General features: G+C 26.2%; 2 protein-coding genes and 1 long non-coding RNA gene across 9 annotated transcripts; 1 reads left to right on the top strand and 2 right to left on the bottom strand.

Moving 5' to 3' along the window:
• Positions 1–3,307: 3,307 nt before the first annotated feature.
• Positions 3,308–19,151, bottom strand: LOC413106. Of its 7 annotated transcripts, XR_003305261.1 has the most exons (15): positions 19,080–19,151; positions 18,073–18,167; positions 17,643–17,779; positions 15,692–16,046; positions 15,015–15,134; positions 14,805–14,931; positions 7,077–7,203; positions 6,719–6,820; positions 6,515–6,634; positions 6,293–6,432; positions 6,057–6,215; positions 5,405–5,644; positions 4,828–5,103; positions 4,627–4,706; positions 3,524–3,970 (listed from the first exon to the last, which is right to left on the bottom strand). XR_003305261.1 is itself a non-coding variant. In XM_026442582.1 (14 exons), the coding sequence occupies exons 4-14, from the start codon at positions 15,896–15,898 to the stop codon at positions 3,651–3,653; spliced, it is 1,938 nt and encodes a 645-aa protein (XP_026298367.1). In that variant the 5' UTR covers positions 15,899–16,046; positions 17,643–17,779; positions 18,073–18,167; positions 19,080–19,151; the 3' UTR covers positions 3,308–3,650. The 7 variants fall into 7 exon arrangements, 6 of the variants coding, with proteins under 6 accessions (XP_026298367.1, XP_026298370.1, XP_026298368.1 ...); XM_026442582.1 differs by lacking the exon at positions 4,627–4,706 and having other exon boundaries at positions 3,308–3,970; XM_026442585.1 differs by lacking the exon at positions 4,627–4,706 and having other exon boundaries at positions 3,308–3,970; positions 6,063–6,215.
• On the top strand, positions 10,915–13,735 carry LOC102654212. Its single transcript, XM_006563862.3, has 5 exons — positions 10,915–11,262; positions 11,883–12,056; positions 12,564–12,708; positions 12,796–12,894; positions 13,348–13,735. The coding sequence occupies exons 1-5, from the start codon at positions 11,159–11,161 to the stop codon at positions 13,603–13,605; spliced, it is 780 nt and encodes a 259-aa protein (XP_006563925.1). The 5' UTR covers positions 10,915–11,158; the 3' UTR covers positions 13,606–13,735.
• On the bottom strand, positions 11,078–11,854 carry LOC107964905. The gene is made up of 2 exons (XR_003305262.1): positions 11,367–11,854; positions 11,078–11,287 (listed from the first exon to the last, which is right to left on the bottom strand). It is a non-coding gene; the product is annotated as an uncharacterized LOC107964905 (long non-coding RNA).
• Positions 19,152–19,533: the final 382 nt, after the last annotated feature.

Here is a 19,533-nt window from a genome sequence, read left to right as displayed (position 1 = left end):
AAATTCGGCTGAACGTATTTCGGTAACTGTCGTAAAATAAAAAAAGAGTTTAGGTATATACGAGTCGACTATCCCTTTTCATTCGTTTGTAACGTGAACGTGGCTCTCCATGTTATGACGTTCTTCCGAGTTCTAGCAAGTTATACGATATTATCTTTGTAAAACGAGATTTAACAAGATTCTTTCTTTTCCTTGATATAATTGATATAATATAATTTGATATAATTTGTATAATAGTATAATCTTAAGCTTGTTTCGAAGATCGTTATAAAAGAGAATCGTTTTATTACGTAAAATTCTAATCTATGATAATATCTACATCTATAAATAATAAAAAAAAAGTTACGTAAAATTAATTGTTTATTTCGCAATAATAAAATAAAGACACAAGAGAAGAACCTTATATTCTTATATCATTTATTCGCTTTCAATATACTCGATATCTTTCTCTCATAAAATTTTTATTTAAAAACCAATTTCTTATTAATTCATTTATCATTATTTCAAATCATTAGTTCTCCAAATAGCTGTATGCATATATATATATATAAAACATATTTAAATAAGCGCGTATAATTACGCATTTCAAAGGAAACGGCCCTCCTCATCAACCGACCCTTTGGAGGACGCATTCCTTCCGGTTCGTTTTCCACGATCGATTCCCTCTCCACTTTTTTTTCCGGACAGAAGCTTCCTCCGATCTCTACGATCTGTTCCAGATAAATTAATAGAAGGAACACGGTAGAATGCTAAAAAGGGGATCGCGGATTATACGCGATCGGTGACCCGTCGCAATAGCAAAATTACACGGTCCGCGTTTAATAGGAAATGTCGGTATCCCTTCTCTGCTCTCTCTCTCTTCCTCTCTCGTGTATTATATCGTTCGAATCGCTCGAGTCTCTGCTATCGACTTCGTCCACAATCCGCCAAGAATCGAAAACTGCTTCAACGAAATCTATTGGGCCGTTCACCATGAACAATTCTTTGAAGTGAATATTTCGTTTTCTTCTTCTTTACGTTCTTATCCGTTTCCTCGATATCGAAATCAAAATTATCGATCGAAATTACTTTTTCTTATATTAATTTTTATTTTTCGAGATTAAAATTTTGTTCAATCACCATGAAAAGTTCTATCGATCCAAACTCCTTTTCATTTTGTTTTCGAAGTGTAAGTGGATGGCGTTTCTTCTTCTAGAATCGAGGCTATTCGGATCAACGTTCTTTCTTTATTTTATCTTTTCGAGATCAAAATTTTGTTCAATCGCGACTGAAGTTATTAATTGAAATTATTTCTATTTTGTTTTGCGTTTTCGAAGTGGAAACGTTACGTTATTTTCTTTTATTTTGTCTTTTCCAAGTCAAAATTTATTTACTTTGCCGACTTTTTCGATTGAAGTTTGTTAATCGAATTTCTAAATTTTATTTGTTTCCATTTTCTTCGACCTGAAAATTTCCATTATCTCGAAATTATTCTTTTTATCTTATTTCATTTTTCGCTATTTTCTATTCTATTTTCTTCTTTCCTGCGAATTTTTAACATTAATATTAAAAATCACTCTTTAAAATTTTATTCAGCTTTTTTTACGATCAAAGTTATTAATATCCAACATTTCTTTTTTTACTTATTTTACTTTAATTACTTGTTTCTACTTTCTTCTTATTTTTCCCTACTTTTTCTCGGATTTTCGAGAATCCTGGAAATAACTCATTTCTCCTCGCAGTGCTTTAAATATAGATCAATCTATGCTTTTGAGTCAGGCGATCTGACGAGACGGCTTGCCACGTGTTGACACGTGCTCCAAGATCCATTCTTCTTCAACTTTCACGTTTCTTATAAATTATTTCCTCTTTAAAAAATATTTTGAATATTTTGTTCACATATTGATGTTTAGTTCTTTTACAATCGTCAGAAATTTTTAAAAATTATGATTATGTAATTATTCTCTATCCCCTCTAAATTTTTTTATATTTATTTGAAATTGATTTTTAAATAATTATCGAAAAATATTTTGTATAAATATTTTATAATAATTAAATTGAATATAAACAAATAATTATACGATTGATTGCATGATTCAATTCTGTCATAAGAATATAACAATTTGAACGATATTAACAAACACTAATTTCTCGGTTTTATTTTATAAACAATCGCAATTCAAATAATTTCCACAATAACTACAAGAATCTTCAATGAATACTTTTTTCTTCTTTCAAAATTCGTTCAAAACAAACACTTAACTCCATTCACTAATTATATAACTCATTAATCATGTGTCCATCATGCGCACAAACTAACAAACCCCAATTTATCTCATCATTTTACAAATTGAACTTCAATCGATTACATTTAATTAATGATAAAAAAAAGTTAAAGAACAATTTTCCATCGACTCAATTTTCATTCTCAATTTTTATTCATTTATTCAAAAGTTAAACAGGGATTTTTAAAGGCACTCGTTGACATTGGGTTTCATGCAAGTTTGAATGATCGTTTTTCCACGGATAATTGTGTGAAAACGAGCCAATCTTCCCCGAGGCTTTCTCGCAAACTGATTCTGTGCCATTTGGTTCGAGACGTTGAACTGAAAATAGCGCGTTGCCAAAAATAACCGGATCCAACCGCTGGCTACGAGTGAGTTTTGATTTCCTGGACACCCTGTAGACGCGAATGTCCTCCGGAATCGTCTCCATGATGTGCTCGAAATTTATCAGTTTATGGCGCCACTTTTTTGCGTACTTATGTCTTGTAAGTATTACATCATCATTTTGTTATATTGGAACACTTGCTGCCCTCTTTAATCAATCCTTTATATCTAAAATTTTTAACATTTAATTTTTCGTTTCAATCATTCTCCAATAATATATATTGTTTTGTGAATATTAGAATATCTAGGAACTTTACTTTTCTCTAGTCATTTCTTATGTCCATACTCAAAATTTTTGATATTAATTTTTTCTTTTTTATAATTCTACATTTTATAAATATAGGAACTTTCTTTAGTTGATCTTTACGTTTATATTTAAAATTTTTGATTCGTTCAATTTTTAATTTTAGTGAATTTCTGGAAATTGAAATTCATTTTTTAGAATATTGATATAATATTTAAATTATTCTATATTTTGAAATATATGAATAAAGTGTTAAGACGAATTTTGAATTTTTATGATATAGAATAAATAAAAAGATGATATATTTTTTTCTAGTTCCATCTTCAAAATATATCATCTTTAAAAAATACAATTAAAAACTAAAAAAACATTCTCCTCAATTCTTCTCAAAAATTTCCAAGTCAAGAAACATTAATTGCAAAAAAAAACTTCTTCTTTATTTTCTTTATAAAAAATTTTTCAAATCAATTTACTGGAAAAATTATCCAAATCTTAATCTCTATTTTCAATTTTCAATTCAAAAAGAATTAATTTCTAACAAGTTCTTTAATGCAATTTGATTGCAAATTGAAATTTATCATAGAAAAATATAAGATTAATGTAAATATTCTAGGTGAAAAAAAATTATTCACCTATTAGTGAAAAAAATAAGAGAAAAGAAATAAGAAAAAAAAAATAAAGAAAAAAGAAAAGAGAAGGATTGGCGAAAAAAGGAAACAAAATCGGTAAATGAGAAGAAATTCGGTCAGAGGAGTTGGTTACACGACGGAAATTCCGCGAACGTTTCTAGCCATCGAGTGAGATCGAGGGGTATCGAGGATGTAACCCTCGAGTTCGTTGTCGACCTCGTCGTTGTATTCGACGTCGTACGCGTCGTAGTCGTCGGCATCTTCCTCGTCGTCACTCTCTTTGATGATCCCAAGCCTCTTTGCGACGTTCTTCACGTTGTTGATGACCTCCTCTTGCACCAGATTAAAGCTCATCGCCAGCAAAGCAATTCCAAATAACAAGTACAACGAGCAAACTGCAATTCCTTTATGGGCGTCCAGTTTGTACGCTGGTACGAAGTCGCCGAATCCTGAAATCCAATTATTTTTATTCAATTTTTGTTCCTTTCGATGTTATCTTTCTTCTTTTCTTTTCTATTTTTTTTTTTGAATTGATTGAATAATAATTTCAATGGTAATTTATTTATATTTATTTGGGTAATATTAAATTCTTGATCATTTTTTAATTCAATGGAATATATTGGTGATTTTAAAATACTGATTAATAGTATAAATGTAAAGAAAATTTTTTTCTTCAGAAAATAATGAACTACTTATAACAAAAATTATATTTTTATCACTATATAATTATTTTTCTTATTTATTTGCAATTTTATATAATTTTCACTTTATTTTATTTTTGATTAAATTTTTTATAGAAATTCATCTTAATATATAGATATTATAAGTTATTAATTTCTATTCAATGCACAAACAATAATAAGTAGATGAATAAACCTTATGTTTTGTAGAAAATGAATGATGATTTGGAGAATTATGTATATAAAAATCATCAATTAATTTCGAACGAAAATTAAAATTTTGAGGGAAAAAATGATATCTTTGAATATAAATTTTTTTTAAAAAATATTTTTTATAACTTCTAATTAATATTGCGAAAAAATGATGCTGAATTAAATAATAATACTATATATAAAAAAATAAATAATGTAAAAATGATACTTACTGCAAAAACAAATAGAGATAATGGAACTTCAAAATTTATTAAATTTCATAACATTTTCTAAGATTTCCAAATTAATATTACTAAAAAAAGAAAAAGAATAAAGTCCAACATAAACATTAAACGCTATAAAACTAAATATTGCAAAAATGCTGAATATGAATAATTTAAGAAAAAAAAAAAAAAGAAAAAAGCAGTACTAACCTATAGTGGTAAGTGTAATAAAGCAAAAATATGCAGAATCGAGGAATGGCCAATGTTCCCAGGCGCTAAACAAGAAGGCGCCACCAAAAATGTAACTAACCACCAGGAAAACGCATAGCCATATTGGTACAGGTTTTATTTGCTGCCTTTCCTGATCATCGTTAGTATAATACTCGTAATCCGAATCAAAATCGTCTACGTATACTTGTCTATGTACAGGAAATCCAGCTGAGGACATTATGTCGGATGGCAATGTGTCCCTTCTGTACGATCGAGCTTTTGTGATGAAATATGTGAAAAAATAAAAAAAGAAACGATAAAAATAATTATAATAATTTATAATTAATTAATTATAAATAAATGCGAATATTAAGAAAACAATGAAGTTAGAAAAATTAGTATATGAATGAAAAATAGAATTTGTAATAATTAATAATATTATAATAGTTTATAAATATTATGATATTTATAAAAAAAAAGTTTAAAAATTTTAATATTTGAACATTGTTGAAGAGATTTTAATAAATTTCTCTAAAGATTTTAAAGATTTTCTAAATGTAATAATAAAAGAATTTACCAATAGGATAATTGTTTCTATAACGTCTGATTTTTGGAACTTGAGTTTTTTTCGAGTTCTCTAAATCCAAATAAATCGATGATGGTCGTAAAGATGGCAGACTCATTTTGTAGTTGCTGGTCGCACCTTCCATCGATAAGCATCTTCTGGGCAACGACCTCGTCATTAATGGCTCTTGTTTCTCACTATTTTCACGAGTTTCTGTCGCCTCTGGCTCCTCCTTTGATTTACTCGTATCATCTATTGCGAATGATACAATGATATTTATTAATCAGAAGAATAAATAGATCCATTCAATTTTTCCATATAATGAGATTTACATTTTTTAAAACAGATTTATGATTGTTAATCTATATGCAAAATATTTGTCCGTAATTTTGGTTGTAAATACTAAAGATATTAATGGATAAATTGATTATTGTAAATAAAATCGGAATATAGATAAATCGAGAACGTGATAAAATTACTAAAAATTAAAGATGTAAAAAATAATATAAATAAAACATAAACAAATATATCGAAAATGTAATACAATAAATTAAAAATGTAAATAAATAAATTCGAAATATAAATAAATGCAACAAGAGTAAAAATATTAATAATTAATATAAATAAATTTATAAGAAAATATTGATTATCTCGATTATTGTACAGTTACTTGTATTTCCAGCGGAAGTTTGCCACCGTCGTAATTCGTTCTCCAAATTATCCAAGGCGTACTTATTGCACAAAACCGAGGAACGATCAATGTCATGCGGAGAACGCATCAACAACTTCCTGTCCAATGATTGCGTTGTCATCTTGGAACTGGCTGAATGCAATTGCTATTTAGAAGCATGTTGTTTTTTTCATCACGAAATATAGATATTATGAAACGTGTTCAAGTACCTTTGCTCGATCTCGCTATTGGCAAATCAGAATATCTGGACACTGTTGCCGATTTCAATCCAAAATTTGGATTTCCCGATAATTGATAAGAAGAACTTGTCCTTCTCTCTTCTCCAGCCTCGTATCGACGAGGATTATATCTATAGACATAATAATATGTTAAAATATTTAATATTTTTGATGATTAATTATAATTAAATAATATAACATAATACATCATACTTATAATCCATGTCAAAATACGATGATCTTGCTAGACTTTCCGAAGACAAAACCGAATCTGCTGACATTTGGCTTACCCTGATGGGTCTTCGAAAACCACCTTTGCTTCCACCATATCGTCTTTTCGAAATATATAATTTTTATTCATTATAAACATATATTTTATTTATTGTTTTATTTTCGATGATTTAAATAAATAAATACCCTGGTTGTCTCATGGAATATGATCTAACAAAATGGCTTCTCGGTCGTCTTTTCTTTGGTGGTTTGGTGCATATGTAGCAGCAAACCCTCCAATATAAAAATCTAAGAAAAAAATGATAATTTTTAATTCATTTTAATAATTTAGAAAACTCACTAATTTAGAAAGTTATAAAAATTTTCTAAAAGTATTAGAAATAAATATATAACAAAAAAATAATAAAAATAATTTCCTAATTGAACAAGTTAATAAATAATTTTAATCCCTATTACTTTTAAAATAGTAATAAATTAATTACAAGTTATATAATAATATTAGAATATAAGAATCAGATGCGTTATCGTACGTTTTGAAGTTTACCTGAAACTCGAGGCCATAATGTCGCCTATATTCGAGAGGCAGAGTAGCATGAGAGGAATTCCGACGATGGCATAGAATATGGTTACCACTTTCCCGTTCTTAGTCTTCGGAGCAATGTGACCGTACCCTAGAATCGAGAAATGCTCGATTAGCCTTGAATAATCTCTTCGTTCACGTAATGCGCAATTAATTCTCTTAGAGTCTATAAGTTACGATACTAATTTTCTCTCGAATCGAGATTGTATTTCTTGCCGATATCGATAATTCTATTATTTTACCATCATTACCCTCAATAAACACATACATCGATTGTAAGTATTTAGGGAATTTTTATTTCAATTTAAAATTTAGAAAATTTGCAAATTTTTCAATATAGAAAAAGAATTTGAAGGAATCGATGATTTAAAAAGAATTGAAATTTTTTTTGATAATTTTGTAATAATTTTTAGATTATGAATAATTAACGAATTGAAATTTAAGAATTTGTTTTGAGATCTGGAAACTGTCAAATTTGTGAAATAAAAAATTTATTCAATAAAAATTCATTTCAATATTATAATTTTAACTTGAACTTTTGTATTTTTTCAATGAAAATAATCTTCAATTTTTTAATAAAAAAAATCTTTTAATAATTACATTAATTTCCATAATTCCAAATAATCTCTAAAATATATTAATTATGTTAATATCCGTAATTTATTTTTAGTTTCATTACAGAAAACGAAGTGATTAACATCACTATTCAAATTTCTCAAGGAAAGAGATTCTCATGTTCTCAACCTTGTACAAATATTTTCAAGGTCAATACTGGGAATACTTGGAAGAACGATTGAGTCAATTCAAGCTCCAAGGATTTCACAACAAGAAGTCTTTTTCTCATTCTCGTGGATTCATTCTATATAGTTTGGGTCAAGATCATTTTTTCTTCCACTATTCATTCTACAATTATTATATCAGTTTTTAATCATGTAACGTTTCTTATAAATTATAATTTATAATACTTACAATAGTATACTTAAAAATCAGAATATTTAACTTTCTTTTTTTTTTCTCTCCACTTTTCTTCTTTTCCTTCTTTCTTTTTTAATTGCTCTAATTAACGCTTGAAAAAAGAGAAATGAGATCAGGAAGATGGAGAAGATTGAGCGCATCCGCCGGAAGGGAACGAGGATCGATCGATCAAATACAAAAGAATAGCGGATGTTCCAGCTGAATTTTGGAACGCAACTCGGTCACGCGTTATGAGTCTTTGTTGGTCGTTTTTTCGTGCTACATATAACCAGTTTCCTCGAGTGCATATCAGAATTTCATGATAATTATAACGTAATTATCCATCACTGTGCTCTCCTATACTGTGTTTTAAAATACAGATGTGAAAAGAAAATATTTAAATTTTTTCATTGATGTGAATAGAAACAAATATTAGAACAAACAAAATTCAATGGATTAATTAATTATTTTGGTGAAAATTTTATAAATTTTTTTCTTTAACAGAATCATCTTCTGAAAAAAGTAGATAAATTTATGTGATAAAGTTGCATTTTCATTTTTCCAAATTTTATCTCTTTTCTTTTATAAAAAATTATATATATATAAAATATTCTTCTCAGTGAATTGATGACTTCCAAAATAGAAAACACATTCAAAAAAACAGTGTAAAAATTACTTCTTCTATTTAGAGATATAATTTTTTCCTGTTATCTCATTTTATTTTTTATAACACTGTTACAAAGAATTTTCTCAACGAGTTTAACAAATTTAATGGTCCTTTTTTGCCGTGGAACCGTGAAACGGTTAATCGACGAGATCGTTGGATGGCAAACGCGGTGCAAAAATCAAGGAAAACGAATTACGAGGCGTTGCCGGTTTCCTGTCCCGGAGGAAAAGTGAATTTCCTCGGTAGCCGGCGCGCCATCCTCGGTGAAAATGACCTTGATCATTGGATTTTCGTTCAATCGTGCCTTTCCTCAAAACAAGATTACAATAAACCATGAGGATGATGCTGTAAGTAGTCGGCCATTTTTCTTTCCTCTATAAAGATTTAACTTTTAACTTCTTTGATTCCATAATAACGATGTTAAATGAGATAAGATCTTTTAAAATGGTTTGTGTCTTGGAAAAATGTTGCTTGAACTTGTAATAACTTAATGACGGTGCAAAAATGATGAAGAAATTGAATTTTTTTTAATGAAGCGTTTTCTTATCAATATCTACATTTTGTTTTTATGATATTAGATCAAATTTTTGTAATTGTATAAAACTATTATTAAATAATATGAGATTTAATATATTTGAGCCAAAATAATTAATATGCAAATACTTATTGTAATCATTGTTATTTGAATGCTTTTTTAAATTGACTAAAAATTATTTGTTTAAGTATATGAATTTGAACTAATAACATTTTGTTAAGAAAATGAATTTTGAAATAGTTCAATTTCTGGAAATATCTTATACTCTTATTAAAACACATAAAAAATAATAACTCTAAATATTTTGAATACTTTCTGTTATTTTTAAAAATATGAGACGTCATAATAAAATTTTAATAAAAATTTCAAGATCATTTTTATACTTTTAAATAGCATGAATATATATAATATATATAATACTTAATGACTATATGAATATATATAATACTTAAAGAAGCTGCTATATTAATTCTTTCACATTATCATCATAATCATTTCTCGTGAAAATTACTATACTTATTACAATTTATGGTTCAATAATAATATAGCGTATACTTAATAATACTAATAATATACTTTGTTTATCAAAATTGCTTTGAATCAACATTTTATATCTCCTGATCACATGCAACTAATTATTCACGAGATACAATGACTCATGATTTTTATTAACAATAAATAAAATTACCATGATCATTTAACTCGAATAAAAGACAATACAGACATCCTTCGAGGAACGACTGACATAGTCGCATGAAGGAATCGTATATTACGCCATTTCGTTAGATCTTGTCCGAAGAAAGAGGTCATAATCACCTGTAACGTAACCTGTACTTTCCCCTACTCGACCCGACGGATTTTCCCAGATCGAAGGACAGGTACGAGAACATTGCTTTCCATGTAATGTACCCACGTGTCTGATTCACATTATCCAATCCATTCGTGCACCTCGTGAGGTTTGAATTTTAAGAATGATAATTAAAATCAATATTATCTCTTCTGCGAATATAAATGGAAATGATTTCTTTATAAATCATAATATAATATATATGTATATTACATATTAATTGTATATAGAAATATATTTCTAGATTAATTATTATTATTATTTTGAATCGATTTTAATAAGATACAGTAGGATATTTATAATTGTAAAAATAATTGAAAATTAAATAGATTGATATTCATAAAATAACATGAATAATTATAATCATTAAACAATATTCAAATTCATAAAGAATAAATATATTCAAATTTTAAAATATCAATCAAATTATTATAGAATTTGAATTATAATTATTATTTTTCTTTCGAGTTTCATTTATCATTTAATTTTAATATTTGAATTTTTCCAATTTCTTTCTTCCCTCCAAAATTTAATATTTGCTATATTGACAATTTTAAATAAATATTCTTCGAAATTCAATTTTCAACTTCTCCAATATTCCATTTTTTGAAATATATAAAATATTTTTACAATACTCAAATTTTTAACTTCTTAATCTTCATATTTTCTTCAATTTTCCACATTTTTTCTCAAATTTCAACTTTTTTACAGTATTCGAAATGAATCGTCTCGCTTTAAATTTATCCAATTTTCACATTACCTTGAATGAATCTCGCTGTACGATCCTAATCACGATCCTAAACGAAAACACCTGTGATTAAAATGAGCCGCACAAGGGATGAATCACCCTCGGACGAAAACTGTTGATCCGAGATTGTTATCGAAGGGACCTCGAAGTGAGCCACGCGGTGCGTTCACCTTCCACGGTGCATATATAAAGACGAGATTCACTTTCACTCTCGTTTTAGTCGACTGTCGACAATATTCGTTGGTGAAGCTGACTATCGTTCTCTTTTTTACGAAATCGCGTTTCCCGTAAAACGATGGCCATTCTGTTCCTCTTTTGTTGCGTCACAATGATCGTAATGGCTGTCGAAGACGATGGATGGGTATGGAAGAACGAAGAGAGCAGACTCGGGAATACGAGGTTTGTTCACTTTTCATAGTTTTTTCTGAAGGTACATACGAAAGTATATTTGAGAATATTTTCTGACAATTGTCCTTGAAAATACTTTTAAATTGTGCATTTACTTAAGAACAATTTTTGAAATTTTTACTCCAAGATAAATAATAGAAGAAGAACTCGCCAAAGAGCTTATTATATCTGATAGAATTTTCAGAACCATGTCCAGTGGAAATAGATTTCTAATCTCTGCTTCTTTCCTTGTGTTGTCATATTTGTCTTTTGTCTTTTCACAGCTTATAAATTCTTGTCGTAGCTATTCTCAGACTAAAAAATCATAATAACAATTGGAATAAAATTTTACAATATATTAATTTTAAAAGATATAGAGAGATTTGGAAATAATATTTGATATATTGATGAATATATGTGTTTGATATGTATATACTTTGAAGATTCGAATATGAAAAAAGGAAAAAAAAATAAGAATGATTGAAAAAGAATTCTTATATTTAACACTATCCTATGCTTTCCATTTAACAATGTTTTAAATAATCTTAAGGTACTTTAAGATTGATTGAAAAAAAAAAAATTGAAAAGAAAAAGAAATAAAATTAAAATACAGACTATTTGTTCAATTATAGGTACCAGGTGAATGAGAATATCGAACATTTCGATAACGAGAGACCATTAATAGGATTTAAACCACAAAACGTGGGACCTTACGGTCCTAACAGTAGACCTATTGTACCGGCATCGTATCCTGGCAACAAAGAAGTTCTTGTCGGTCCTGGTGGCCCGACTGGCATTATAAAAAGGTATTTCGTATCTTCGCGCTGTTTTCCAACCCAATAAGTTTTCGTTACTCGCGTCCTCAATGTTGATTGGCTTTGTACGACCCAATGACCTGGTACACCGTTGCATTTTATGAAAAGAGGCCAAAACATCGAAGTTCCATGCTGGATGGTTTGGATTGGATTTGGGTTGGACTTGGATCACGTTTGAATTGAAATTATTCTCTTATAAGTATTGGATATTGGAGAACATTTAATTGAATTTAATTTTTTATAATTGATGATTAATATTTTAGCATACTTTTATATATATATAAATTAAATTTATATTTTTGATATGATCGAAAAAATCTATGATACAATTATTTGTATAATTAGATTAAAATATAGAATTTATTTTTAAAAACTTTTTTTTATCTTGGATTAAATTTAGAAAATCAAAACTTTGAAAATATTGGTATTCTATTAAGTCGCAAGACAGTTAGAAGTTAAAAAAAGTAACTATTGAATAAAATATCTTAATCTATTCAGACCTTCCTACACCGGAAATATCGACGATGGCGCATTGGAAACTGGTTTCGTGCCATCTTGGGTCAAGGACGATCCTCGATATCGAGAATATGACACTTGCAGATGCAGATATAGCTTCAACTGTCCCTCCGTAGGATTGAAATTTGTAAGTAACGAAATAAAAAATAGTTGCTATTCTTCTCATTTACATAAATAATTAATTAATATAAATAATTTTTAACGATTTCTATAGGGTACTTGCGCAAAAGACAAGAAATATTGCTGTTTTAATAGCAAGAAGTATCCTACCTTGATTTCCGGACAATATGGTCAAGGATATTATCCTTATCCGGTATATTACTAATTGTTAATAATTTATCATAATTTTCATCAAAAATTATTAATTTCATTTGTCGTAAGACGCATTCTGCAAAAAAAATTTTAAACTTGATTATTTTTTGAAATGAGAATTAAACAAAATTTAAGTCTTTAAACCACTAAGAGAATTTTATTTAAATTTTAAATCGGAAAAAAAATAGATATTAAAAGAAAATAAAAATAAAATAATTTGAATGATTGAATTTAAAAAAATAATAATAATATATATGTACATTATTACATATGTAATTAAAAGAAATCAAAAGAAATTAAAAGAAATCTGCTATTAAAAAAAATCTGCTATTTTCAATATAAAAATAATTAATTTTTCATGAAAACAAAAAATATTTTACAATTATTACAAATTTTTAAAAATTAAATTACGTTTTTATACTTCATTTGTCATGTTGTTTGACAAAATTTTCAGAGCGCTCCTAACAAATACGGTCCAGCAACCTTTGTACAATCGCCAAACTATTATGGTAATCGAAGACCGCCAGGGAGTTTCACCAGTGCTAACAGATATCCTGGAAATTACCATTTCCCTGGAGGGAATCTGAATCTCTATCCACGACCCCAAGGCAATCCTTATGAGCAGAATTACGACTACAACGATTTCCAGTTTTATAGTCGGTCCTTAAAGAAAAATCAGACCCAGAACGACAGTGAGGATGAAAAAGTTTAAGCTCCATTTACATACATGAATACTATTTTCTCTTTTTCTTCTGATCAATCTTCTAATAGGTTTTCATGTATATGTCATCTTATAAATTCTTATTGCGATCGATCTGAATAAAGGATTAGATTAAAAATTTTATGATTTGATGGGAAAAAATTCGGTGAGTAAAATGTTGTCAATGTAGAAGAAAAACATTTAAATAAAAAAATCTCTGTTCAGGATTATATTATATAATATATTATATATTATAAATATATAATATGTACATTATATTAATATATATTTATAATATTCAAATTAATAAGTTTTAAGAATATTTTTATATAAACATTGACAATGCATTCTATAGCTAAAAATCAAAGAAGGTAATAAAAATATATTATGCAAAAATATATAAGTAAATAGAATAAGAAATATAAGATAATGAAACAGAATAGAAAAATAAAAAAATAAGAAAATAAAATAAAGTAAAATGGAATAAAATAAAATAAGAGATTAAACGAATAAAAATCTTTAATATAATAACAGGTTCCTAGATACGATTCTTTCTTTCCAATATGAATTGAAATGACTGAATAAATTTTATTTTCTTCTTTTATTGGTATATATACTATTTTTCCAAATACATACATCAATTGATTTGATAAGTATATTAATATAATAATGATAATTATATTAATAATTATATTAATTATTCATTATCAGATTTTAAATCAAAATAATAGTAATATTATATTATGGACTTATTGTAATTTTAAAATTTAAAATGCCAACGAAATTTTTCTTATTTTAGCTACAAAACTTAGTGTTGAATCGTTTATCATGGTTCTATCTAAAAATTATTCAATTTCTAAGAAAACCACGATTCAAACATCCAATATTTTTAATAAAATACCAAAGAATATATATATATATTTTTAAACCATAAAAAAAATTTTGTTTTCATCAATTTAAATTATAATTATCAATTGTAATTATAAATACTAAATAATAATTATCAATTGTAATTATAAATAATAAACTTTAATAAACTTTATAATAAAGATCTTAAGAATATATATTTATTAATATACGATTGATATATCATTATCATTAAAGTAAATTTCTTATATATTTTCCAATATTTGTTTTTTTTTTATCAAAATTATTTATAATTTCAAACTGGGTGTCCAAGATTAATTATTTTATTAATTTTCAAAACTTACCAATGGTGGTGATGACCACTATGGAATAAAATAAAGCACCAGCAAACGTCCATTGAATGTCATCTTCACCTTCACTTCCATCCCAACCTTCTTTCTCCATCATCCACACGAGGTTATTTTCGAAGCTCTGAAAAAAGAAAATGATCGTGGAATTGGAGGAAATTCGAGTTCGACTTCTGATCATCGGATGTGAATTTGATGGTTCGGTACCTTTAATTCGCGTAGTGCTCTATCCGTCCAATTTTCACGAATCAGAACCTCTACTTCTTTCGTAATCTTCCATAGTTGTTCTGCAACGTTCCCTCTGACATCTTTAATGCTTTTCTTGATCTGGATAAGTGAGATGAAAAAAACGATAAAAAAGGATGATAAAGCGGATTGCGAAGAATGAATGGAAAAAGAAAAGATGATGTATCATTATTTAAGATAAAGCAAATTATGCATTTATTTTTATTTTTTCATTTCTTACTTCTAATCGATAATAAAAATAGAAAGTTTTGGTAATTGAATAAGTAAGATATTTGAACAATTTTATGTGTTGATTTTTATTAATATTATATTTATAATTTTTATTAAAATTAAAAGATTTAGGGAATAGAAAAAGAATAGATCAAAAAAAAATTATATAAATAAAAAAATAGAAACAAAAAAAATGGAAATACTAAAAAAACTTTTTAATCAATAATATTTTTAATCATGATATATCTAGAATTTTTGAATTTAAAAAATATCAAATATCATCTTAACGCTACTTCTTCCCAAAAATTCTAATAAGAAATAAACATCAAAATCCAAAAATTAATATTATAAATCTGTATTTAAAGAAAAAAAATTAATAACTATAAATAAATAATAACAATGAAACGAAAAAAATTTACAATATCTACCTCTTTTTCATGAGCGGCTTCAAGGGCTTCGAAAGCGTACGCGCCGATCAAGCAATACAGTACAACCAATGAGATCAACGATACGTGGGAAAAAACGCATCTGAAGAACTTCCATAGGAAACGTAGAAAACGTAGAAATCTGATACACTTGGAAGGCTTCTCGGCTTCGACCATCAACTCAAACGTTTCCGGTCGCGAGCGTGGCATCGTGCTTTCCGCTTCGAAAATTTTTTCTCTCAAACACCCTCACCACCGCGACTCCTCATTGTCCTCTTTCGAATTTTTTTCTCTCACGATTGAATTCCAATCAATCACAATCTTCACTCGTTTTATTAATTATGGTTTTACATTTTAGCTGAAAGAAAAAAATTACGATCTGTTTTATGATAATGAAAATAAACGATGCCATTATGATTCTGCAATATTCTGCAATACAGTATTTAATATGTTTATATTTGTAAATTAATTACAAAAATTATAGTAATGATGAAATAAATATTAATATTGTATTAATGCTATTTCGCTATCTTCAATTTTAAATAGAAAATCTTATTATCTTACATAAATTTTAAAACATTTTTAATGGTTTTACAATGATCTCTCTTTGAAAATATAATTAATTAATTATTAATATCTGTTTAAAATAAAATATAAAAATTTATTTTTTTTTATATTAAAAATATATTTGCTTTCTCCAGTTTTATTATATTAATAGCAAATAAATAGCTGATTAATATTTCAATATCAATTTATTTGTTATATTTTATTTGTTATATATATATATATATATATATATATATATATATATATATATATATTATTTACATAAATCTATAAAACATTAATTATTAATTTGAACATAAAATAAAAATTAAAATCTAATAACTAAAAATATATTTATGTCTGCTTTAAACATTAAAAATTAATCAATTTTAGAAACAAAATTAAAGCAAGTAAAATATAAGAAAATGCAAAATTATGTTTTATTTTACCTCAAAATATTAATTTCAGAAAATGCTATTATATTATTTATTTTAATTTTATATTGAAAATATTGATTTTAGAAAATTTCATTTCAGTTTATCATAGAAATACAAAAGAAGAAACAAAATAATATAAATAATCTTAATATCTTAATATTTTTAATTTTTAAGAAAGTAAATTGATTATATATTTCTCATTTTTTTATGATTTCCAATTCCTTATTTTTAATACCTGTTTAACGTAATAGTAATAACACTTCGTTGGTATTTTCATTGACATTTCAACTATTTTTTTTTCTTTTTTAATTAATTGCACGTGTTAAATGCCGCGATATATCAAGTTCTCTATCGCAACGTTGGAGAAGCGAAACTAACTACGGAACTAACATAAAACACAGACGTGTTTTATCCGGGATGGTTGTTCCAAATTTATCCTACCTATGCTATCGTCGAAATGTCGTTTTGGGGCGAAGTGTTATGAATGGTTCGTTCACTCATTCTGTTATAAGGCCAAAATGATGAAAAAAATTCAAAATAGAAATTAACAAAATTTAATTTATTAAAATATTAAGCATTTATATTTTCTTGCTTATTTAATGTAGATTGATTATTTATAACTTTAATTAATTAATATATATTTCTATAAATTATATAATTAAGAGAAATGATCTTAATTGTAAATTCCTTAATTATGTTCATTTTTGTTTAGAAATTGTTCTTATTGAATTAGAAAAAATTTAAATATATGATTTTATATTATTTCATCAAAAACTATAGACAAAAATAGTAAATTCTATGAGAAGGATAGAAATAAGATAAGAATTGATTATTAGCGTCATCTGAATACCAAATATATTTTTTCAAAAATCCAAGAGATGGAGCTGATTTATAATTCTTATCCTACTTTATCCTGTCTTATTATAAAATCTTTTGGCATTTAAGAGATGGGAGTTACAATCAATTCTTACCTTATTTGTTTGCCATTTCCTCTTCTTGTCTATGCATTCTACAAATTGATGCATATGACAACAGATTTCATAATTTCGGCGCAAATGCTATTCTATTGTCATTTCAGTCCATTCATATTTTGAACTTTTATCATTTTCTAAAATGTCAAATATTTTTAGTTTCCCACATATTTGCAAAAAATTGTAACTACTATATTGAATTTTCATGTGCATTACAGCATTACAGCATGTCGAATAAAATCTACTAAAATATATTAATAAAAAATTTTATATATAAAAAAATAGAATAAAAATGGAAAAAATGAAATACATATATTTTTAAGATTATTATTTAAGAAATATTAATATTGATGAATATTCATTATAAAAGTTTATTGTGTATTAAGTATCACATAAAAATGATTAAATAAAAAACAAAATGAATACATACAGTGTACAAGCAAAATTTCTCATTGAAAAGGTATGATGGCGTCCATATTGGAACTTTTCTTATCTTTAAACTTGAATCAGTAATCAGTAATGTTTCTATAAGAGAAAATGAAAATTTTCAAATGAACACATAAAATATATAAAATAAATCGATTAGAATCAATCGATTAAAATAAAACAATAATCAAACATAAATTTCATCTTAAAAAATATATATCATAATATAAATTGGATATAGCTAGAAATGTACCTGTTAAATATATAAATAAAAAAAAAATAAATAATTTAGCTTTCAAAAAATTATTAATTATAGAAATAAATATATTGACTGAATAATAATGCACAAATGTTAAATAATACAACTATGGAAGAAAATATATATACATTAACAAAAAAATTACATACGTCAAGAAAAAATGGAATTTCCGAGTACCACAAATATCGATATAATAATGCCGCATTACAATTTTGATTATCGAATCACAAATTAAAGAGAATATTTGTTCAACGACAAATTAAAATATATCTACATATGTTGAAATATGTCGAAATATATCGAGCATGAGACAAACGTGAATTTTTTGGAAAGGTTATATTATGAAAAAAATGTCGAAGTTTCGAGTATAACAAAGACAAAAAGAAGAGAAAAATGTATATAAATATTATACATAATGCATTTAGAAATGCAATATGAATCAATGATAAGTAAATCTATTACCTATTAAAAAAATTAAACTAATAATAAAACGACAATTTGTACGACAAATGAAAATCAAAATCATAAAATAAAGATAATATCATATTAGAATAAAGCAACACGTGAATTCAATCTCAACTCAACAAAGGACAAAACCGGTAACCTCAACAATTAAATATACAATCCACGAAAAAAGCACAAAAAAAGTCAAAACACTAATTGATTTCATTATTATAATAATGAATGAACTATTAAACAATTAAAACTAATAATAATTGATAAATTTATTAACAGAATATGAATAAAATTACTTATTGCGTAGTAAAATCGCCGAAGCCGGTTACAATCACACGTCTTATTACGATGACTTTCCACAGGAAACTGAGACCGCGCGCCAAAATTATTATAACAACTTTCTGATTGGCTAAGGTCGTACATGTATTAGATATATATTAAAGACAAGTTATTAAATTATTTATACATTATTAATTTGTTATTTTTATAATTATTTATTCGATTTTTATATTTCTATATTCTTTTATTAATTGGTTATTTTACTAATTTATTTATCAATTACCGATTTATCAATTATTTGTTAATTTATTCATTTGTCTAGTGATTTATTTGTAAATGTTTTCTATAAATTTCTCTGTTTTGTTCATATATATATATATATATATATATATATATATATATATATATATATATATATATATTAATTTATTTATATACATCAATTATATACATTAATATATTTATATATAT

The sequence above is a fragment of the Apis mellifera genome, linkage group LG8 (genome assembly GCF_003254395.2).
Source record: "Apis mellifera strain DH4 linkage group LG8, Amel_HAv3.1, whole genome shotgun sequence".
Classification (NCBI taxonomy): domain Eukaryota; kingdom Metazoa; phylum Arthropoda; class Insecta; order Hymenoptera; family Apidae; genus Apis; species Apis mellifera.
Note: the sequence above shows the minus strand (reverse complement) of the source record. Positions and strands in the feature narration are given on the sequence as shown.